Source organism: Podarcis cretensis (assembly GCF_951804945.1).
Source record: "Podarcis cretensis genome assembly, chromosome: 4".
Taxonomy (NCBI): Eukaryota; Metazoa; Chordata; class Lepidosauria; order Squamata; family Lacertidae; genus Podarcis; species Podarcis cretensis.
Window position 1 is genome coordinate 28523251 of NC_137173.1, and position 23759 is coordinate 28547009.

Consider the following 23759-nt stretch of genomic DNA (forward strand, 5'->3'; position numbering starts at 1 on the left):
AAGCAATTGGGGACCCCATTTCTTAATCCTTTACCATATATTTACATGGTTGCCCTGCTTGTGCTGTGATCCACTTGGATCAGGCTGTGACTCACTAGTGAATCTCGACACACCAGTTAAAGTGCTGTAAAAGGTGGAACATATTGGGCAGTGTGTTCTTTCAGGATAAAATGAACTTTGTATTCTACTTTCCTCTTATACTGAAGGTTGCTTCCATTTTTCATAGAACTGAAATGGGGGGCTGGACCATTTTAACCCTCAGATAATCTGGATTCCATATTTGCAGGCATTCATATGCTGAGCAGAGAGGTGACATTATGTCATGCGCTGCAATATCCATCTCCCTCGTGTAGATTGATGGTGTTACAAAATATATATGAGCTTTTACATACAAAACTTGCTTTAGTTATAGTACTCTAGATATTTTGACTGTCTCAAACAACAATTCTCGTAAGTTTGACCCTTTCAAGACCTTTTGTGTTATAATTTAGGATGTTTTCTGATAGTGTTCAAAATCACTTTCTTTCCCTTCCCCAGAAACTTTACACGGTGTGTGATATAGCAATGAACATCATAATATCAAAGAGCACAACATATAGTTTGGAATCGCCCAAAGACCCTGTACTTCCAGCTCGGTATTTCACTCAACCAGACAAGGTAAAATTTGGCTTGTGGATTGGGACCTTTCCTTGTTGAATTGAGAAGTGAAGCCTACAGGTATGGGCTAGCTCTTCTGGAAGGCAAGAACAAAAGTTTTGACCCTGCTTTCCAGAAGAGGAGTGAAGACTTACCTGCGTGCTCCACTCTTTGCTGACCAGAATAACATTTCATGGTAAGTGCAACTTATTACAAAGGGGAGCTGTTTTGTTCTATGGCAGTGGTTCTCAACCTGTGAGTTCCCAGATGTTGTTGGACTACAACTCCCATCATCCCTGACCACTGGTCATGCTGGCTAGGAATGATGGGAGTTGTAGTCCCATCTGGGGACCCACAGGTTGAGAACCACTGTTCTATGGTAACAAAACAACATAGTATCTGGAGGACTCTCAATTTTATAGACTTGAAAGATTAATAAATTCTACTCCATAATATTGTGTACAACACAGGGTATTCAGTCTTTATAAAGTGCTGCTGGGAAACTGGCTGTTTTTCATTAAATTTATCTGCTACTGTGATCATAATATTGAATCAAAAATCTGTTCTGATACCTATAACAATAAAGCTTTTTTACTAGTGTGGCTCCCAAGAGCCAACCAAGGATACTGACTAAACTGCTATTGAAATATTTCTTCTAATTAGTTTTGTTTCTCTTTGCAGAATTTCAGTAATACCAAAAACTATCTGCCTCCAGAAATGAAATCATTTTTCACGCCAGGAAAGGTGGGCTTTTGTATATACCTACTTAGTATTGCACCAAATTAAACTTATTTGTCTCACTCCCCCCTTTTTATTAAATGAGGTTTTTTTAAAAAAAGAAGAAGAAAAAACCCTGCAGACTAGGATGGTGGTTTTTAGATGAAACACACATGAGTACCAGGGAGCTGGCTTTTAAAAATGCCTAGAAAATATAATAAAGTTATTTGTCTAGTGCTGGAAAACATAAAGAGAACAAACCAGACAAGTTACCTTTGGGGGAGCATTTCAGAATGCGGTGCCACATCCCACCTAATTTTTTGGGGGGAGCATCTGGAGAAGGCCCTACAGTAGTGATTTCAATGCAGAGGCAGGTACATGTGACCAAAGTTGCCCTTCAGGTAGCCAGGTACAGTGGTGCCTCGCAAGACGAACGCCTCGCAAAACGAAAAACTCGCAAGACGAAAGAGTTTTCCGTTTTTGAGTCGTTCCGCAAGACGAATTTCCCTATGGGCTTGCTTCGCAAGAAGAGAGCCCATAGGGAAATCTCCGGGGACCTCTTTTAAATGCTGGCGGTGGGGAGCAAAGCCTTTCACCCCCCTCCGGCCTTCAGAAGAGGTCCTGGACCTCTTCTGAAGGCCGGCGGGGGGCAAAAGTCTTTGCTCCCCCCGCCTGCCTTCCCGGGATAGCGGAGAAGCGCAGCGCGTTTCTCCGCTATCCCGGACGGCTTTGGAAGGCAGGCGGGGGGGAGCAAAGACTTTTGCCCACCGCCTGCCTTCAGAAGACCTCCGCTGTCCCGGGGGCTTTTAAAATGCTGGGGGTCGGCAGCGAAGGCTTTGCTGCTTCTCCGCTGTCCCGGGGGCTTTTAAAATGCTAGCGGGCGGCAGCAAAGCCCTCCTGTCCCCGGAGCTTGCGGGGCGGGAGGTGGAGAGAAGGGCTTTTCTTCCCACCGCCAGCCTTCAGAACAGCCTTCTGAAGGCTGGCAGTGGGAAGAAAAGCCCTTGTCTCTCCCCCCCCCCCAGCCTTCAGAAGAGGTCGGGGGACAGACTGTCCCCGGACCTGGTCTGAAGGCGGTTTCCATAGGAATGCATTGATTGATTTTCAATGCATTCCTATGGGAAACCGTGCTTCGCAAGACGAAAAACTCGCAAGAAGAAAAAACTTGCGGAATGAATTAATTTCGTCTTGCGAGGCACCATTGTACAATTTGAATTGTCAACCACCTGGTTGGCAACCGCCTGGTCTCAAAACTGGCAGGATGTTATCCCTAGTTCCTATTTCCAATTAGCAACCTATTCTGAATTAATAGGCATTTCCAGTGTACAAAATGCTATAATGCACTGCAGTGAACAAATCTTGAGAGCAGGGCATGGATGACTGTGGCCAGGATATGTCTGACTTTGCTCGTGGAAAATGTTATGGGCGCAAGACTATAACACCTTAGGGGTAAAAACTGCAACTTTTGTCTAGCCTTTTGTCTTGGCTTGAAACTTAATTTTTCAAGCTCTGGGATTGCCTACTGCAGGTTTAAGATTGGTTTGTTACCTGAGAGACGGATATTCCTAATACTAAAAATAATAAGCTGAAACTGAGAATGTGCTTTTCCCCTCCACCAGCCCAAAGCTGCCAACGTTCTTGGAGCAGTTAATAAGCCTCTATCGTCAGCTGGCAAGCAGTCTCAATCCAAATCTTCACGAATGGAAACCGTAAGCAACGCCAGCAGTAATTCAAATCCATCCTCACCTGGAAGAATCAAAGGGAGGTGGGTACACAGCAAAGTGATTAGCTTGTCAGTAGTTAATATATAAACCCTATATAAAACTTTCCCTTATACTGGTATTATTTAGTGGTATACTAGTGTTAACTTCCAAAGGAGTGTCATTTTTTGTACTTCATGCAACAAAATGTGCAGCCGATTTGGCAAAAGGATCTTCAGATAGCCACAGTTGGGTGGATGGGTGCCACTAACGGTAATCTTATTGCAGTGTTGGCTCTAATCTATTTCTTTGAGTCTGCTATGTCATTTCTGTGACAGCCATATGCTGTCATCATTGCCTGACACATCTGTTAAATGAATGAAATGAATCTATCAATGTTGACGTTCTTGATACAACTTGGCCTACCAGAATAATGTAACAATAATACTCGAAAGCATGCCAAGTTACAGAATTATATGTTAAGCTACTTTCATTTTTTTTTTAATTTGAAGCAGGTTTTTGCTGAGGTCTAAATCAGGCTTACTCAACCTTGGCCCTCCAGATGTTTTGAGACTACAATCGACCTTCATCCCTGACCACTGGTCCTGCTAGCTAGGGATCATGGGAGTTGTAGGCCAAAAACATCTGGAGGGCCAAGGTTGAGGAAGCCTGGTCTAAATTTTGCCATTAGCTGTACTGTGTGGCTTCAATTAAGCTGAAGTTGCTGTATTTCAGCCTAACGTTCCTTAGGATAGTGATGTGCTAAACAACGTGAGAATTTCAGTTAGCATGTACCAAGAGAAAGTGCTCTATAATAATAATTTCACAGAACTCTTGTATCTCTGGTCTTACACAGTTGTAACATTGCTTTATGACTGGCAGTGCCTTTCAGGGTTTTGAACCCGGGGCCTTCCCAGTTCAAAGAACGTTCTCCTCTACTGAGACCCTGCCATTCCCTCTGCTACTTCCATACCGGAGAGACATTGTTGGGCATGGGGTCCTTTATAAAGGCAGAATCCTACATGCTCCCTATCTTGCTATACGAGATTGCCATTATTTTTCTTCCCAGTTAGGTGGGGTGGAACAGAACTGCAGAGCTCTTTACTGAAATGGCAACACAGAAAGTGCAGAAGTGAAATCCTTTATTGCTGGAGTTAGACAAAACACAGGTGCAATGGGGGCTGCTGCCCCTGGTGGGAGGAGGGAAGAAGCCTGCAGGCTTGTTCCTTGGGATTTCCACAACAACAGTGGTTGAAGGGGTTGCAGGGAAGGAGAAAAATAAGCTCCTTTATTTCCCCTCCCTTGCCATCATTGTCTGCCACAGGTTTCCTCCCCCTTCCAGCCTTGCTTGTCCACCTGCTCGGTCGAACTGCCCTCCCCCACCGCTCAAGTGAGCCATGGCTCAGGCAAGGCACAAAGGAACAGAAGGGTTGGGTGTAGCAGCTCCCCAGCAACCATCCTGCTCTGATGCTACTGAGGCTGCAGTAGTGGCATTGGCAGGAGGTGCACAGCAGCGACAGAGCAGGGCGATTCCTGGAGATTTGCCATGAGCTGTCCTGGCTCTTCCTCTGGGTCTCCCCTGGATTACCCACCACCCATGCTAGTTGCCTGGGCTGCCCACCGGCTTCTCTGCCATCGTGCTGCAGTGTGCCAGCATCATTACAATTCTATTGTATAGAAAGAAATGCATCCTATGAAACAAGCTGGTGTATGGATATGGCTTGTTTTTCAGTAACTTCCTTTGAGTTGAAATGGAACAAAAGGGAAGCTATTTTTTGCCCTACTTGAGAGGGGTATTCCTGTTCCTCTCATGGGCATAGCCAGGATTTTCGTTGGGGGGGCAGACTTTTGTTAGGGGGCAAAACCTCAGATTAGTATTGATTTGGGAGGGGCAGCTGCCCCCACCCCGGCTACTCCTCCTGCATTGGGGTCACTTGGATCAGGTTTTAGTCCCCAGTGAATGTACCCCTTTATTGTCTTCCTTTTAAGTGAATGGATGCCATTCCTTCCTTTGGGAAAAAGTGTATTTCAGGACAACAGTGCACTGAGGGTAGACTTTCTGCCTGCTAGGTCTTCAAGAGGCATAGTATATTTATGGGATAGCACCTGTCCTCCCACCCCAGGTAGTCTTGAAATATGCAGGTCTATCTGTCGTAATAGATGATAACTTTATGTTGGAGGCTAATAGAAATATGTTTTAGCAGTTTTAAGTTATCTAAAAATCCATTAAGAACAGTTTGTTGCTTTGGGCCTTTTCCTGAAGCCATTGTTAATTTGATACTAAATCAGAAGTGGCAGTATTAATTATATTTCTAAAAAGTCTTTGAATATGTGTGTTATAGACTTGATAGTACTGAAATGGACCACAGCGAAAATGAAGACTATACAATGGCTTCGCCTTTGCCTGGAAAGAAGAATGACAAGAGAGATGATTCTGAAATTGTAAGGATGAATTAAGTGTATTGTGGTTTCCCCCCCTCCAGTAGGTATCTAAATAAAAAGAAAAGAATACACTTGAAAATTTAAAATGGCACCAGCTTTTAAAAATTAGCACATTTGCTTTGGGAGCACCAACTCCGGTCAGTATTTGTCCACATGGCCAATGGTTAAAAAGGGTGGAAGTTGGAGTCAACCACATCTGGAGGGCACCAGTCTGGGGACAACATGAACTACGAAGATGCAAAGCTGTTTGGGTTTCATAGGTTACACTTGCTGCAGGTTTGGTTTTGCACATTCTCAGGCAGGAAGCCAAACATGCACAGGTGTTGCAAGTCACTGCAACAGCTCCCTTGCCGCCCATGTCTCTTGATCCTACATACACCACGAGACAGCACTCCAGGCCTTTCCCTCAAACACCCCCCCCCCCAGATCATGTGCTTTGCCACACCCACAAGCAAAGAGACACAAACAACCCATAATCAAGCCTCAGCAACCAGCCTTAATCCAAAAGTCACAATCTCACTCTCTTCAGTCTCTTCCACCAATACATTGAAAATGCTCCTTTTACATGTCCTGGTCATGAACTCCCAGAGATTGCAGACAGCTAAGTAGAACTGCTGCAGGCTATTAACTCCTCCCCCAACTCACTTTAACCTTGCTTTTAACCCCCTCCCCCTCAGATTATGTGCTCTCACAATACAGTGGTACCTCTGGATCTGAACGAGATCCATTCCGGAGCCCTGTTCGCATCCTGAAGCGAACGCAACCCGCGTCTGTGCATGCATGGGTTGCAATTCGCCGCTTGCGCGCATGTGTGTGACGTCATTTCGACCATCTGCACATGCGCAAGCGGCGAAACCCGGAAGTAACGCGCTCCGTTACTTCTGGGTCACTGTGGAGCGCAACCCAAAAATACTTAACATGAAGCTACTTCAAACCAAGGTATGACTGTAAAGCCAAAAAGGTTAAGAGATAAGATTTTAAGTTAAAAGGATAAAATACTGCAACCCATTTTAGGAGGGCGTCACTTGATCTTGAATCTGTTTTCCGAAGTAGAATCTTGAAGATATTTGATAGGAGAAGTAATTTTCTCTTTGTTCCTTAGTCAGATCTGGAAAAGCCCAGAGGAAGGAAGAAAATCATTACAGACTCAGAAGAAAAATTGGGTATAGACGACCTGAATAAACTAGGACAAGAACCAAAACTTAGGAGTGGTCAGCGTGGGAGAAAGAGAGCAGCGGCCATTTCAGAGTCTGAGGAACCTCAGTGGTCAGAGGAAAAGAGACTAAAGGAAGATGTGCTAGAAAGTGAAGATGAGCAAAATAGCCCACCAAAGAAGGGGAGAAGAGGGCGACCTCCCAAGGCTGCTACGCAAAAGGAAGAGCCAGTAGTAAAGGCTCCTAAAAGAGGTAGGAAAAAAGCCACACCAGTAAAACCTGTAGAGGAAGAAGAGGAGGAGGAAGAGGAGGAGGAGGAAGAAGAAATGCAAAATATCGAGCAGAAGCCAAAAGGTCGGCAGTACAAGACGCCAAGGAAAGCACAACAGAGGTATTCCCCCTGTTTTGATATCTGCTTTCTAACTTTCAATGTCTTTTAATTCTAAATCTGCTGTGTAACTTTGAAATATGCTTCCCAAACAGGTCTGAATCATCTGAAATAAGTCCAGCTGAATCGAACCAATCAACACCACAGAAAAGGCGAGGGAGACCACCAAAAGCACCACCGTCGCAGCAGAAAAAAGGGTGAGTGTGAGGCGAATTTAATATAGGGTACATTAAATTTAGTTTTAAAATTTTGATACCTCAGATAATTCTGCCAAAATTGTTAACTTGCTGGGCAGTGCTCTTAATGTCCCTCCAGAGTTTTGCAGCAACCTTTGAACATGTATGCACTGTAAAGGCTTACGGGAAATAAGTTCAGTTTTGCTTAAATGCTGTGATGACCTGTGCTTAACACTCCTTGATTAATACACTTGATTTGTGGTTTGCCATTTTAGAAGAGCTGGACGGTCAAAGCAAACAGCAAGTAAAGAAAATGAATCAACTGAAGAGATGGATGTATTTCAAAGTAGTTCCCCTGTTCAGGACATTCCCCAAGAAGTAACAATGGAGGAAGAGGAAGTTTCTACAGTCAGAGTAAGCAAATGTTTGTGTATTACAGCTACCTATTAAATCTGTTCCTTTCATTTCCCCCCAGTTTGAATTATTTTATTACATATAACTACAAGTGTTCAAGAGATACAGAAACAAACAATGGCTTGCCTGCCTGTTTTAACATCATGTCTTAAAGTTTGATCTTCAGCAAAGAGACACCTTCTGTACCTACATTTACTGTGGGAAGTGAAATGAATGGATTTTATTGTGGGGTAGGCCAATCATTTACATGCCACACTACAAGAGAAGTGAGCACAATGGGAATCTAAGTTACCTGTGCTTAATGTGAGAGCTGGTTCTCAGTCTTGATCCAAATAAGCACTCATTACATGATATATTACTAGTAAGCCTCACCATCTTCTTGATTCGGCCTAGTCCCATTGAAATCAACTCTTTCACGATACCCCTCTGAAATAAATGGAATAAGTTTTTTTAGGGTTGCCATATTTCAAAAAGTGAAAAAGTTGTTGAGCTTTTTTTGCAAAATCTCTCCTAAATCGCCCCCTCGTCCGTGAAGTTCTGTTTTAGGAAATTCATGAAATAAAACAACTCTTCTGATATGGCCTGCCATTTTTGAAAATCCCGTCCGGACGCCATTTGACGGATGAATGGCAGCCCTAGTTTTTTGGCATTAGACCCATCGTCTTTTCAGGGAGCAGAACATTTTCATGTAGTAATGGTTCTTTTCTCCTATATCTAAATCATACTTTTAAAAGGTTATTTTAAAACAGGCATAGGCAAACTCAGCCCTCCAAATATTTTGGGACTACAACTCCCATCTCCCATCATCCCTAGCTAACAGCACCAGTGGTCAGGGATGATGGGAATTGTAGTCCAAAAAAACATCTGGCGGGCCAAGTTCGCCTATGCCTGTTTTAAAAGGTAGCTGGAAGTACAAACCAGGGTTGATAAGGAGCCACTGGCCACCCAGCTGCACAATTTAAGATGAATTTGGGTTGTGTGTCCCATTTCTGCTTTTGGTTCTTGATGGAGCAGGTGGTGAGTCGTGTGGAAGCCTGTTTAGCTAGACAGATCTCTTTTCTGGATTAGAGCCTATAACTCTTCATCTGGTGTTTTTCCCTCAGGTGAGCCGGAGGACATCCAAAAGGGAAAGGCAATGAACAATCCACGTTCCCAGCCTTTGGAGTGAAGTCTTTTTGAAGAATGCTCTTATTATGCATAGTTTCAGGCTGAAGGAAGCTGTTGGTGCTCAGAGTGGGGTTGCTGAAGGAAGTTAGACCAATCTTTTGTTTCCCGCCCCTTGCATTTGGAGTTCGTAGCTCACGAGCATAAGCCACAAACATGTTAATATCATTAACTGTGGGTTCTTGTGAAGTGTAATGTGCACTGGCTATATAAACACATGGAGTAAAGAAACCACCTGTAAATAATCCTTTTTTTAAAAAAGAAATGTTTCTGACTTCTAAAGTGCTTGTATAGCTTTTACAGCGGCTTTAAACCTGACAGTACCAGACTGTTTGTTAGATATGTTTATTTCGAAAAAGGGAGGGTTGGGGGGGGGGAGTTAGAATGGATATCAAGCAATATCTGTCAGTGTCTGTATTTTTATTTTTATTGGCATTTAACTGTGAACAAATTATCAGCTTGACAAATAGTGACACTTCTGACACTATTTGCTTGAAAAAGGAAATACATGATCTCTTTATCTTTATGTATCTAATCCAGTGTTTACCTTTGGCACCCATCTGTCTTCAAAGGTGCCAAATTGATTTTGAATGATGTGGGATAAAATAATACAGCCAGATGCAGATTTGTGAAAGTCGATTCATTTTATGCACCTCAGTATTGATTCCAGACTCCTGGACCTCTCGTGGCATTGAGCATTTAAAAAAAAAAAAAGATTTAATATGTTAATTTTTTATGTGTTAATAAATAATGTAATGAAATCCTATCCCCTTATTTTTCCTTATTGGTTTAATCTGCTGTATCAATAAAATTCTGTAACTGAATTTTTAATAGTCTAGTATGTCAATGTGTGGGAGGGACGCAGGTGGCGCTGTGTCCCAGCGCCTGCCAACCTAGCAGTTCGAAAGCACCTCCGGGTGCAAGTAGATAAATAGGGACCGCTTACCAGCGGGAAGGTAAACGGCGTTTCCGTGTGCGGCTCTGGCTCTGGCTCTGGCCAGAGCAGCAATGTCACGCTGGCCACGTGACCCGGAAGTGTCTCCGGACAGCGCTGGCCCCTGGCCTCTTAAGTGAGATGGGCGCACAACCCCAGAGTCTGTCAAGACTGGCCCGTACGGGCAGGGGTACCTTTACCTTTACCTTTTTATGTCAATGTGTATATTTCCTCTTGAACATTATGTTCACAAAGAGCAAATTATTACATTATAATATGAAACCTGGTACCTGAACTTTAGTGAAAAAGCAGGTTTTATAACCTTGTAAAAATCGGAAAGAAAATTTTATTGATGCAGTCTGTCTTTATAAAGCTGTTCTTTCTTCAGAGCCAAGTGTTTTGTATTTCACAGTGAGTTGCATGTTTATGAGGAAAATGTAATGAAATTGCAATGTAATTTTTTAAGTCTTATCTGGCTGTAGGATATGCTACCTTGCCTCATGAGAAGAACGTTCTACCAAGAGTTTATTGTACTTTCTTCTTTGTTAACCAAAATTTTTATTTTTGTGAGTGAGGTTATGGGCAGTTAGGGGGTGGGACTTAGGAGGGCCGTGTTTTTATTTGAATGATCAGCTGCAGAATATTCCAGTCAGGGTATTCAAAATCTGTATGAAGCTTCACTTTATGTCCTACCTTAAAGTGATTGAACTTTGTTTCTGGAGTAAAATTACAAAAAAGGAAAAGAAAAGAAAAACAACTAGGGGAAAACTCCTTAAGGCATTGTCCTGTATTCAGTTTTACAAACTGTCTTTGAACCAAAATGTATAGGTTACTATTTATGCTTAGCCAAGCACACTTTATAGTTTTAACATGCTGTTTTCCTCCTGCTTACTAGCAGTAAATGTAAAAGAATCTAATTTTAACTTATTAATATTTTATCTCATGGAATAATGGGACATTGTCATAAAATTAACAAAAGGCATCCTTTTAAGTTATAATTCCAAGGAAGTATATGCTGGGGAAGGGATGTGAGACATCATGGTAGTTAGCAAACATGTTTGCAAGTATATTTTTCAGAGGTGATTCAACTTTTTTCTAAGCTTTTTTTATTATATAATTTGTATTGATTTGTATTATTATTCAGCAGCAGCAATAGACAAAGCCAGACAGTTTGTGTTATCAAGCTGTTCTGATTAAGTGCTTTTTGTAGTGGCTCTTTTAGCTAGTAATTACTGTTCTTCAGCTGTCCTATATTTTTATGCCTGTAGTTCTGGGTAAACAGCTGTCTGAAAACATTAGCTGAAGGTAGCTCAGATGACTTCACTTAGAAACTTCCCTAGCACAAAGTAACCTCAGTGGTTCGCAAAGTTTAGCAGTGCAAATGAGAGTTTTTATATCCTAGGGGGGTGGGAAAAGGAAGTTAGCACCACATTTTCTTCACTGACAATATTGCACTGACAACATTTACGGAGTATATATCTTAAGACCATTTTATACAAAGTATGGAACAGATATTGAAACTACTTGCAGACTGTTGAAGATTTATTTGCATGGACATAGTTTGGTCATATTTCCATTGATATTGCTGCACATCAGTTAATCACAAAATGCCAATGTTTAAATTTAATCTATAGTTTTGCAGTTTAAATGTTCATTTCTTGCATTTTAATGTGTAATTGGGAAAACAGGTGCAGATGACAATGTTTATAAACCTTTTAGGTTTTATCCTCCTCATACACGTATAATGAATATCTTATGTACTAACACTTTGAGATCTGCATACAGTAGCTGCAGTAAAATAATGTATAAAGAGACTATACGCTAAGATTCAGTTAGCGTGCTCTTCAATTATGTTCAGTTTATAGTATGTACTGTATAACATTAAACAGTCAAATTGAACTCCCTGTTACAAGTTCAAGTATGAAATTATTATGATTACAGTAAGTTATATTGCAACAGTCTGCAGCCAATCATACTAATCCATTTTAAAGATACCATTTTCTTGCTGCAGTGCAACTGGAAACAGTGATTTCTCGCTCTCTCTGTACTTTTTTTTTTAAAAAAAGGCAAAACTCTTCAAACAACTTCCAAAGGTTTTACCTAATACTTTTCTCTGCATCAGTTCCCAAAAATGCAGTTATGCTAGATATGTTTAGATTACAATTGCAATCTCTGTTACGGGGGGCGGGCGGGGGGCAGGGGGATGAACACACACATTTTTCTATCAGTTCTAGGCTTGTTATTAAATAGTGAATTTCTCACCCATTTTGCCTTGCGGTTTCCAGAGGGCTGTTCAGGGACTAGTCTGGGTTGACATCACAATGCCTTGCAAATCCCAGCTGACTATTGCTCCTGATCTTGCAAATTTAGAGTATTGTTCTTGACCTGAGGGGAGAGAGACAGTTGAAAGTGCAACAGAGGATAACAGCGGCCAGAGGACCCAATAATAGTAACATGGCAAGGGGTACCAGAAAAGAGGTGAACTCATCTCAAGCATAGCAGTCAACGTTTCTCTTTTTTAAAGGGAAATTCCCTTATTCCAAATAGGATTCCTCACAAGAAAAGGGAAAGGTTGACAGCTATGATCTCAAGGCAAACACAACCCCTCTCTATTAGATCTCTTTGTCACGGCCATCCGAAGTCTGAGAGATTACTACCATTTTAGTCACCAGAACTGCCTGCTGTCAGTACAGAGGTCAGTGCATATTAAACCAGGAAGGTGCAGTGGTAAGGACCCATTAGACTGTATGCATAGTTACAGCGGGAGAAAGGATACAACCATTCTTTGTGGTTTTAGTGATTTTTTGGAGGCCGCCACACTGAGTTAAGGTTGTCTTTTCCCTAATGTGGCTTTACAGTGGTACCTCTTGTTATGAACTTAATTCGTTCCGGAGTTCCGTTCTTAACCTGAAACCGTTCTTAACCTGAGGTACCACTTTAGCTAATGGAGCCTCCCACTGCTGCGCAATTTCTGTTCTCATCCTGAGGTAAAGTTCTTAACCCAAGGTACTACTACCAGGTTAGCGGAGTCTGTAACCCGAAGTGTTTGTAACCCGAGGTACCATTGAATTTCTTAAGATGTAGGCTCTCACTGAGCAATATATTCTGAAGAAGACGTTATTGTTCTTGGGCATACAGGAATTAGAATTTCTGAACCAGCAGGTACAGGAAACTTAATTCTGATTTATTGAGATATGAGTGCTACCTGGTCGGCAGTTTGTTTAAATTTACCCTGTGCAGTTAATAACTCTTGGCTGAGCGTCTCTTACTTGTTCCCATTTTGAGTGTCCTTGGTTCCCCTAGAAGATACTAGATCAAACCATCACAATTTGTGCCTTGCTTGACAACTCTGGGATGACTGGATATTTCCTTCACTGCTACAAGAAAACATGTTGGCTTCATTTATCTTCGTGTCTGTGGCAGAACACCATGCATTGTGGGAATGCTTACCAGTGCAGCTTTCCAGCAGAAATTATTAGAAAATAATTTAATTAGCCTTAGAAAATTCAAAGGTATGCCTGCATGTTGCCAGTTGGGAAATTGTGGCTCTGCCACCCTGTCTAATTAAATACTACATTTAAAGTTTTAAACTGGTTCTTGGCATCAAGTCTGGCTCTATTAGATAAATACCTTCCCCCAACCACCTTAATTATGGTCAAAATTTATAATAAATAATTGCTGGAATTGCTTGAACCATAAGCTAGTTGGCTATATACTGCCTTGGCATTTTCCTATCAAACGAAAGCTCATACCAAGTACTAACCTAGTTGGTGTTTAAGGTGCTACTGGGAGAATTTTTTTATTATTTTGTAGTGATTTGTCTGAATGTTTGCTGGTTGTAATATAGCAGTATTCTCAAAGCTCTGCTTTGCTAGTCGCACTCAGATCAGTGGGATTCAAGAGTATTCCATCATCTTCTGACTACTGCCTCATTTCTTCCCTGTTAATTTTCGCTCCCTCTGTCCTGGAAAAATCATGAATAAAGAGTCAACCTTCGCAGAAGCAAAGTAGTTTCAATAAAGCATTAAGAACTCATTGTTGAGAAATTTACATTTATTAATAAATACCGTTTTGAATATGATGGGAAATAATATTTCATTCTGCAGGAGGAGTATGCTACTGTAATTACATGTGTATTGCTTGTATGTGTCGGGTTCAGCATTGTAAGGTTACACACTGCTTAAATTATCAATCCTGAAATGCTTTTTGATGTTGGAATTAATGTCCTTGCGAATACTACATGTACGGTTTGAAGAACAGTCACACAAGCCTGATCACTGACATTGGATGTTAATGGAAACTACTATTACTGTATCCTGGCAATGGCTTAAATAGAAATTGGTGAGAAAAGTAGCTCCATTGACGGAGCTATTTATCAGGAGCTGCCCTCTGTATCCTCCACCCAAACAAGCAGGGGCACTGTTGGGGTCCCAAGGACACATTCCAACGAGGGAAAAACATTTGAGTTTGAAGCAGAGCTAGAGAGGAGTACATACTGGGGAAGATCCCTCAGGGTGAACAAGGGAGACTTGGAAGGATACCTTTGAGACCTGGGTCTGAGGTTTTCCACAGCTGGCTGGTCCCGGGGACTCATGCCCACGGCTTTTCAGCAGCAAGGAGGGGGAACCTGTGGCCCTCCAGATGTTGCTGGAACAAAGCTCCTTTTCCCTTGGAGGAAGGCCAACAACCTCAGAAAGACCCTCAGAAAGACATCCCTGTGTGGCGGCCTAGCATCCTGACAATTTGGGTTACAGTAGTTGCTAAAGAAGGTGGTGTGTTTTTTGTACTTTCCAGCGACTGAAGTGGACTATGACTTTTAAAAGGGTGGAGTCGTGGTTGGCATTCATTTTAGTCATTTTAAAATCAAATGCATAATACTCATTTTAAATGGTAAGCTGGTTGCTTTCCAGCTGCTCAGACCATTTTATAGCCTTTTGTGTTCTTTAATTCTACGTTCAACGCTGTCCTTCAGTAAGCTCTTGGAAAAGAAAAGCGGGGGTTTTTTTGCCCACACAGTATATAATGGGGGAGATGACAACAAATAGAGAAGCAATCTGGTAATTGAGTGATGTCTTCTTTGTGTACTGTGGGATACTTCATTATAATGAGCTTGCACTACATGACAAAGCATAGTAAGAGCTTGAACGCACTTCATTAAGGTGCTGCCAAACAGCTTTCAGTCAAACAAGATAGGCTCATTTGTTCAAAACAGTTGCTTATATATTTCATGAACATACTAGCCTTTATAAACCTAATGCTTCCCAGCTGCATATCAGCCCCGGACAACTGTTTGGAACTGACAGGCTGTGGGAGTCCAAAACATCTAGAGGGCACCAGGTTGGCAAAGGCTGACTTAAATGTGTATATAGACCTTCATACACCTTTCAGCCATGTATGAAGATTTAACAGAACTTGTAAGGTAAAGGTAATGGGACCCCTGACCATAAGGTCCAGTCGTGACCGACTCTGGGGTTGCGGCACTCATCTCGCTTTATTGGCCAAGGGAGCTGGCATACAGCTTCTGGGTCACATGGCCAGCAAGACTAAGCCGCTTCTGGCAAACCAGAGCAGCACACGGAAACACCGTTTACCTTCCCGCCAGAGTGGTACCTATTTATCTACTTGCACTTTGACATGCTTTCTAACTGCTAGGTGGGCAGGAGCTGGGACTGAGCAACGGGAGCTCACCCCGTCGCGGGGATTCAAACCGCCGACCTTCTGATCGGCAATTCCTAGGTTCTGTGGTTTAACCCACAGCGCCACCTGCATCCCAGAACTTGTAAATTGTTTCTATTACTGCTATCTAGGACATCAGAGATAATGCAGGTTGTAGTCCAACAACTCAAGAACCTTGTGTGAGCCTTGGAAATTATTTGGGATCACAGCCCAAGTTATTTGACAAGACACTTAAGTGGTAAGATGAATGCAACTCTAGTATATAGTGATTGCCTCTCCAAAGGTGTGGGGGTGGGGATCGCTGTAAAGTATAAGTGTTTTTACTTCTATAGAGCCATGGTGGGGATCCCCAGGGCCCTTCAGGTCTCTATCTAGTCCTCTGGCCAGTGCCCAAGCCATGTCTGCTCTCCAGACCATACCATTACTGGTCCTGTTCCATCCGCCTCAGTGCTTTTGCCTTGTTGGAATGTGTCATTCAGCTGTGATTTTGCTTCTTGCTTGCCAGGATATTTGTGTACGTAAAGAAACCTTGACTTTCATATTGCTGGAATGTAGGCTACTGGCCAAAGCTATGAGTCACTTTCCTTGCCCCACCCACTTTTGACTCTGTCCCCACCCAAGACTGATGTGTGGCCTCAGGAAGGTTGGCAACAAGGATTCTTAGACTGAAATAGGTTTCCCCTCCTCTGCTCTACAGGCAATTTACTTTCAGCTTTGGAAAGAGGAATGGCTTCTTTCCCTAAGCTGTGGTACAGATGTGCATTTATCTGGGTAAGGGCAGTCATATGTCTTGATGTAATAATATTTTGGTGTTCCGTCTAGACAGGTTCAGTGGTTATTCTAGGCCTTGAGCTAAATAGCCATATTCTTTAGAAGCACAACTTGTCAGAAGTAAAATACTGTGAAACAGTACTGGTCAGTAAGCTGTTAGTGCTGATGGAAAATTGCAGGGTTGTGGGGATGCAAAACCGTTATAGATAAAGGTGAAATGCACCCTCTAGCTGAAGGTTTGCCTATTTATTTTATTTATGTGTGTGGTCTGTCTGCCTAAGGCGTACAGGGTGGCTAACAATTTAAAATACTACAGCAAGCAAATGGTACAAAATACAGAACTGAGTTCTCTCAAGCCAACTTCCGGGTCTGATGATGGCACAAGCTCCCTAATCTGGACTTCTCTTGGAGTAGCCCCAGGGAAGGTAGGAGTGTGCCTGCCCTAACAATTCATTTAGTATTTAATGTCGAGTTTAATATTTAGCCCTTAAATGAAAGATATTAACCCTGTCCATTCCATATGGAGAGGCAAAAAGAAATACTTCTTCACATAACACATAGTTAACCTATGGCATTTGCTCCTACAAGAGCCTAGCAATGGCCACCAACTTGGATAGCTTTAAAACAGACCAAGTAACGGAGGAGAGAGCTATCAATGGCTACGAACATCGGTGGTTCTGTTCTACTTCCACTGTTGGAGGCAATCTGCTTCTCTGTAGCAGTTGCTGGAAATGGCATGAGGGGAAAGTTCCCTTGTGGGCTACCCACAGGCATTTGGTTAGCTGCTGTGAGAAAAGGATGCTGGAATAGATGGACCATTGGCCTGATTCAGCACAGTGGCATAGCATGAATTGCCAGTGCCCGGGACCACACACAATGAGAGGGAGGGAAAAGGATGGAGTATAACGCCATCCACCACCCAGGAGATTGCAGCTGCAGAGATAAGGAAAGAGTTGTTCTGTTGTCCGGAGAGGTCACTTCCTGGTTTGCATGGAGAAGCAGTTTTCAACAGAGCCCAGTGATGGAAGCATGCAGATGTATTGAGGCAGCACTGGGTGTTGAAATTTTGGATGCTTAACAATTTTGTGCCTGGGGCAACCGCCCCACCCCACGTTACACCACTGAGGTAAAAGGCTCTGCTTAGGTTCTTACATATTGAGAGAAAGTGATTTGCCCAAAGCCTCTATGAGACTCATGATTAAGAAAGTATTTCAACCTGGCAATTCCACAATCGGTCCCAGCACTCAGAGACACAGCATCATAAATTGATCAGTGAATGTGTTGTATGACCTTAACGTTTTAAACATGAGTAATATGAATCGCTAAGACTAGTGAGCATAAATACACACTGTGAAGTACAGCTTTCCCCCTCTTCATTGAAACAAATTGGATTCATGAGTGATTTCATTTAGGACTACAGCAATAAGATGCTTAAGTTGCTGGTCTTAATAGGCAGATGATAAATACTTCGCGTCAATGCACCTTATTAGCTAGTTAAATCTAATTACTGTAAAACAATCATCTCTTGTTTTCCATTCCTCACATCTGCTTTCCAGAGGTACAAACATAAAAAGCTGTAGGTTGTTTAATCCACTTTTAGTGTAATTTCTACCTCCAGAATGAAACACACTTTTCACATCATATATATATATATTACTTCAGAAAAGACATTTTAGCTGCAACAGATGAATATATTTATCTTTGAAGCTAAAGCCTTTTTTTGTAGTATCGGCTCAGGTTTTCTGTTACTTGTGGGTTGTGTCACAACTGCAAACAAGTATTTTTTTACTGTGTCCTGATGCTTGTCTGGGATTTTAATACACCCATTCCCCATTGGAAAGTGACATTTATATTTATTTGTTGTTAATCTGCAAAGAATAGATATTGGTATTCATGGGAGAGTCACTCCTCATTAATGCAATGTGCTTCTCTTCAAGCTTTGGAGAAACTATTTGTAATGGAAATTAGCTAGAGCCACTACAGAAAACAGGAATATTCTAATTAGTTTTCCTAGAATTACTGCAAGTGACATTACAACAGAAGAAATATAAGGCCATTTTTTAAAAATCTTGTAAGATGAGCGGATGGTAGATCTGAATTCTGTGGTTTTATGGTTTGCATAGCTCATGACAGCTCTTGCTCCTAAAGATCCTCACCTACCAAAGGCCCTGAGAATGAGGCAGAGAGAGTAAAATGAAAGCCTCTTTTGCCGTGGAATAAAACTTTCAAGAAACTGGAGGGCAAACAGCATTAACTGGGACAGGGACAAAATCTGCTGCTGGTGTTTAGAAGATCAGGGTGTGCTGAGCATTTTCTAAAGAACGGCTTTCTACTAGTGCTGCTATAACAATTACTAATGGTAACGGCAGCAATCAATAACCTGGGGGTGTGTGGGAAGTCTTGGAGGGGTGGCCTGCAAATAAATGGTTTGCATGACTCATCCACAATCCCTGTTGTGCCGAGATAAGGTACACGTGCACCCATAGCCTGTTGAGTGGACAGAATCTGTTACTGCTAATTTTCCTGAAAACTTATTCATTAATTATCATGTGAACTTTAAGGACACATAAAGCAATTAAAATCAAGGTTGCTCTAAGTCGGGTAGTCAACCTTTTTATACCTACCGCCCACTAATGCATCTTTCTTGATGGTAAAATTTCCTTACCACCTACCAAGGAAGGAGGATTCAGCTTGTGCCATAGAACCCCCTACCGCCCACCTAGAATCCTAAAACGCCCACTAGTGGGCGGTAGGGACCAGGTTGACTACCCCTGCTCTAAGTGATTCTGTGGCTTGATTCATTGACGTCTACAAACTGGGGGGGAAAGGACCTATGCATTTTAGAGGGCTAATGGTCCAGTCAACTTCTGCTTTGACCTAGGGGAGGTGAACTTCTAATTAGGCCTTCCAGTCCTCTCCATTGGACCGGTGAGACCTTTATGGCCAGCCACTTCCTCCTGCTTACCTGGTAAGATGATGTCAGGTGTGGAGCACGCCAAACTGGCTGTGATGAAAGGGGGTTCCAACCCCTAGCCTAGTAGTATTCTAGCTCACTACCATGGAGCAGCTGTGAATCCTGAAATGGATAAGTTGGGGTGAAGATCATTTCCTCATGATATAATGAGCAGACATACAACCGAATGGGCCGACAGAAGGGCAAGTGGGAGCCTTCTGACTCATGGCAGAATTAGTTTAGCTGGAGGCTGCTGTACTATAATGGACATACTTTTCTCTCAAGTGAAGATAATGAGTATCTTCAGTTGTTTGCTTATGTACACAGATGGCTGTTTCCCAAGTGACCTGAATATCTTGTGTTTCTTTACTGGTGGTTCATGGCTACTGAACTGCGATGGAGAAACAGTTGGGAGCTGCGATGTAGCCAGCAAAAGATAAACAAGTTTGTGTTCTTTACAGCTGGCTGAAACACGGATTCTGGTGAAGAGTCAAACGACTGCCGTTTGCTTTTTTTGATGAAGCTGTTTTTCATATTCATACTACCTATCCAGGAGCTTGCTGTTCCCCATGCTCAATGTGGATAATTTGTAAGTAGACATCACAAAAATTCTGCATGTCTCCAGAACGCCCTCCTCACAAGATGGCAGGCCCTGAAGCAGCTGCCCTAGGCACTTCCTACCAGCTGGGAAGGACCAAGCTGCATATTAAGACTTCTCTTTGGATAAATTTTTAAATTGACCTATCCTGTTCCACAACACTTCCCTAATCTATGAAACGACCAAATGGGATTTGAGGAGAAGCTGAAACAGCTTTTGTGTCAAACTTCTCTGCTCATTTTGTGATACATGCTTTATTCATGCATGTAGATATATAAATATATTTCATGAAATTTTTTTCATTACTGCTCGTAAGTACAGCAGCTTGCTTCAGCTTATGCCAGAGGCTGAAAAATGGGAGGAGGAGAATAGCGTATTCTCATGTGAGACAGTACAATCCTATGTATGTTTACTCCGAAGCAAGTCCCACTGGTTTCAATGGAAATGGAGCTCACTGTTGGAAATCTCAGGATGCAACACAACATTGCATTGTAGGCCAATGTCTTTGCCTGAGAAAGGGTAGATAGAGAGAAGAACCTCCAAGCTTCCTAAACTGTCCTCCACCTGCTGACCTGTTGATCTTCCCTCAGTGTTAGACTGATAATTTTAGGGATGCTGACCTCACTTCCTACTCACTTCTCCCACTCTTCTCTATTTCCTTTATTAGAGCAGACGTAGTCTGGGCTCTTCTTTGAGAAGTATAGCTCATCGTATCTCCACATTAGCTACATAGAACTAGGATCTTTCCTAGCAAGCATTTATTTCCAATAATAGATATTAGCTTTTTAATTTCCTTCAACCCAGAGACCCCATGTGATTATATCTAGGGTAAAGTGTGTTCCTTCAAAGTGTGTTCTGCATTTAGTTTATTTTCACATGCTAGCAATTACTCCCTAAGTAAATGTGCATAGGATTGCACCGTTAGATGAGCACATCTCTGTGAAAGGTGTTGGTGTGAATAGGGTGAAGGGACTGACAAAGCCAGTTATGTATGAAAAGCATAGCTGTCAACTTTTCTCTTTTCTTGTGAGGAATCCTATTCGAAATAAGGGAATTTCCCTTAAAAAAAGGGAAACGTTGACAGCTGTGATGAAAAGTCATTAAAACAGCTTGCAGCTGTACTTTTTGAAAGCATAGGCCTCTGCCCACTCATGTTCCATGCCCCTGTAAAAGAATATTTAGAAATTGTTCAGACCATGGTTAACCATAATGCATGCTTTCTGAATGGAATCTGGGACTTTCATGTGTGGAATTCTAAGCCCAAAACATGACCCTATGTTTTAACTGTTTCATTCATTCATTCATCTACCTTGTATTAAAACATGCACATCCTGTTTTTCTTCTGTCTCCCCCGACCCCATCAGTCGCATAAATTACATGTGCAGTGACAACGGTTTTCATACAGGAAGCAACACAGATCAAACTGAGCTGCAAAAGTTAGATTTAAAACCAAGACAGTAATTACATACATTCAACAAGAAATGAGAGCAGCTATATTTTTCTTTTCCATTTTCACACAATGTGGATTGAAACACCTTTTAAAAACACTGCCATAATGTTCTCCTCCCAAAATGTAAACACTTTCACACAATTATAAATTAATTTTACCTCACATGAGCTCCACCCTGCTTGTGTCATGACCTTCATGTAGGGCCTTGATATGAAATTCACTGACATCAGTGGAAAGATTCCCCTCCACCCTCACCTCTTGGTTCTGGCTTTGTGCCAAGGCCACAATCTCATAGAAATAAAACAAAGCTTTTGAAAACGAAAATAAAAACCTGTTCAACTTGGCAGCCTCAGAGAGGCATAAGATGCTTTGAAATGTTAGTGCTGCCTTCACCAACCTGGTGCCCTCCAGATATTGTTGGACTACAACCCCCACAGCTGTGATAGCTGGGGGATGATGGGAGTTGTAGTCCAGTAAGACCTGGAGGGCACCAGGTTGTCAAAGGCTATTCTCCATTCTCCACTCTATTCTGACTAGTACAGGAAAACTGTCAGTACTTCTGAAATGGCGAGTCTTGAACTGTAGGTGGTCTCCAAAATATTCTTCCATAGTAAGGTAAAGGGACCCCTGACCATTAGGTCCAGTCGTGGCCGACTCTGGGGTTGCGGCGCTCATCTCGCTTTACTGGCTGAGGGTGCCGTCGTACAGCTTCCAGGTCATGTGGCCAGCATGACTAAGCCGCTTCTGTCGAACCAGAGCAGCACATGGAAACTCCGTTTACCTTCCCGCCGGAGCGGTACCTATTTATCTACTTGCACTTTGACGTGCTTCTGAACTGCTAGGTTGGCAGGAACAGGGACCCAGCAACGAGCGCTCATCCCGTCGCGGGGATTCAAACCACCGACCTTCTGATCGGTAAGTCCTAGGCTCAGTGGTTTAACCCACAGCGCCCTTAGTAAGGTCGCATAATAAGGGCCTTTTTCTGTTGTGCTGTCCCTTTAAAGAAACAGGTTCCCTCTCTCCATATATGCCATGCTTGAATTCTGTTCAAATAATGTTGCCTATATGTACAACCATGTTAACTTTAAGAATAAAGAATATAATAGAAATGTGTTCCTTGTTAACAACTGATGCGATATGCTTGGGCTTTCTGTTGTAGGAGGAGAAAACAGCTTGAAAGACAGAATTAGTTTACAAGTGGATCCTGAAAGTCTGAGTAATTTTCATAAGTTGGTCCCACATTTTTAAAAAAATGTTGCTCAAAAAAGTGTCCCACATCAGAATCGAAACTGAGTGCTTTCAAGCTGTGGGCCTCCAGATGTTGGATTCAAAATCTCATGAGCCCCAGGCTGATGGAAATTGTAGTCCAGTAATACCTGGAAGGCTAAGGTTCGTCATCCCTGCTTGAGAAATGGTTACTTTCTCTGGATGTTATGTTTCTTCAGTAAAAACATGTATTTACTGATTAAAGTACCCGCCTCAGTAGTTTTTAGTGAAAACATCTCTCACCCTTCATGCTAGCTTTAATTGACACAATCGTGCATAAAAAGTGGATGGCATCAGTTTGGGGGAAAGTCTAGAATTAGTGGACGAACTGGAAAATTTACTCAGTGATTTCTATGGACCAGGACCTTGTTTTTGACCCTTGGGATTTCACATATGCATAAGTCCCCAAATTTGTCCCAGTTTACAGAAACTTGTTTTGCTGCATTTAAATAACCTTACAGCAGCCATTTTGATCTCCTCCCCTCCCGTCCTGAACCCTTGGCCTACCTGGCAGCAAATCAGTGTGCCAAACCCAAAGTTTGAAGTCTGAGAGTCGATCCACACAAGCAAAGACCAAAGTCAAGAAACGAGGTTCAGGATCCATCCAAGTAGCCACATCCAAAGTCCAGACTCAAACCCAAAGCACAGTCTCATGGAGGTCCAGGAGCATCCAATTCAACATCCCTCAACATGGGCAGTTGAGCAGACACAGCCCCTCAGCTCTGCTCCTCTTTTGTTTTTTGTATGCTGATTGCAGCATCTGGGCTTGATGAGGCAGATGGCCCTCACCTGTTCTGAGCCTACTCTAGTTGAGGAACCACACACCTCCTCACAGAGCTTGCGAGCCCCACCTGGCCAGCTAGTGAGCTGGGCTGTGGGCCCTTACCTTCCTCAGCCTGCACCTCAGAGCCTGCCGTGTTCGTGGGGTCAGGGCCCCTTCTGGCTCCGGTTATGGGTCCTGCTGTTCTTGTTTCTTCATCCTCCGTCACCCTGTGAGTACTTCCTTCCCCATCCCCTGCTTGCCCATGTCCCTACATCCCTTGCCAGCATCCTCTTCCTCCCTTCTGTTTTCCTACCAGTTCATGACACCTCCCCTGCCAATAATAGTTTGATGGAATTGTTCTCCCACCTCAGTTCACAATAATGTGCACAGATTGTAACAGGCCACGTAGCTCCCTATAGTCTCTCCAAGGCAGTGAGTGTGACTAAGCCTTGCCCATCAACATGCCTCTGACAACAGATCTTCCCCGCTAGCGATTATTTAATTATGTTTGTGTTCAGCGTTGTGCTCTGCTTTGAGAAACAGTATTGCAGTGAAGGACG

At 42.6% G+C, this 23759-nt stretch overlaps 1 protein-coding gene across 1 annotated transcript in view; it reads left to right on the top strand.

Moving 5' to 3' along the window:
* PDS5B (PDS5 cohesin associated factor B) overlaps positions 1–11626 on the top strand; it is a 77740-nt gene extending 66114 nt beyond the window's left edge. Inside the window, exons 28-35 of the mRNA XM_079973321.1 lie at positions 538–657; positions 1318–1380; positions 2970–3115; positions 5393–5492; positions 6595–7037; positions 7130–7231; positions 7486–7624; positions 8728–11626. Of these exons, the coding sequence (XP_079829447.1) occupies positions 538–657; positions 1318–1380; positions 2970–3115; positions 5393–5492; positions 6595–7037; positions 7130–7231; positions 7486–7624; positions 8728–8763 (1149 nt within the window). The 3' untranslated portion in view covers positions 8764–11626. The remainder of the gene's footprint in view (positions 1–537; positions 658–1317; positions 1381–2969; positions 3116–5392; positions 5493–6594; positions 7038–7129; positions 7232–7485; positions 7625–8727) is intronic.
* The last annotated feature ends 12133 nt before the right edge of the window (positions 11627–23759 follow it).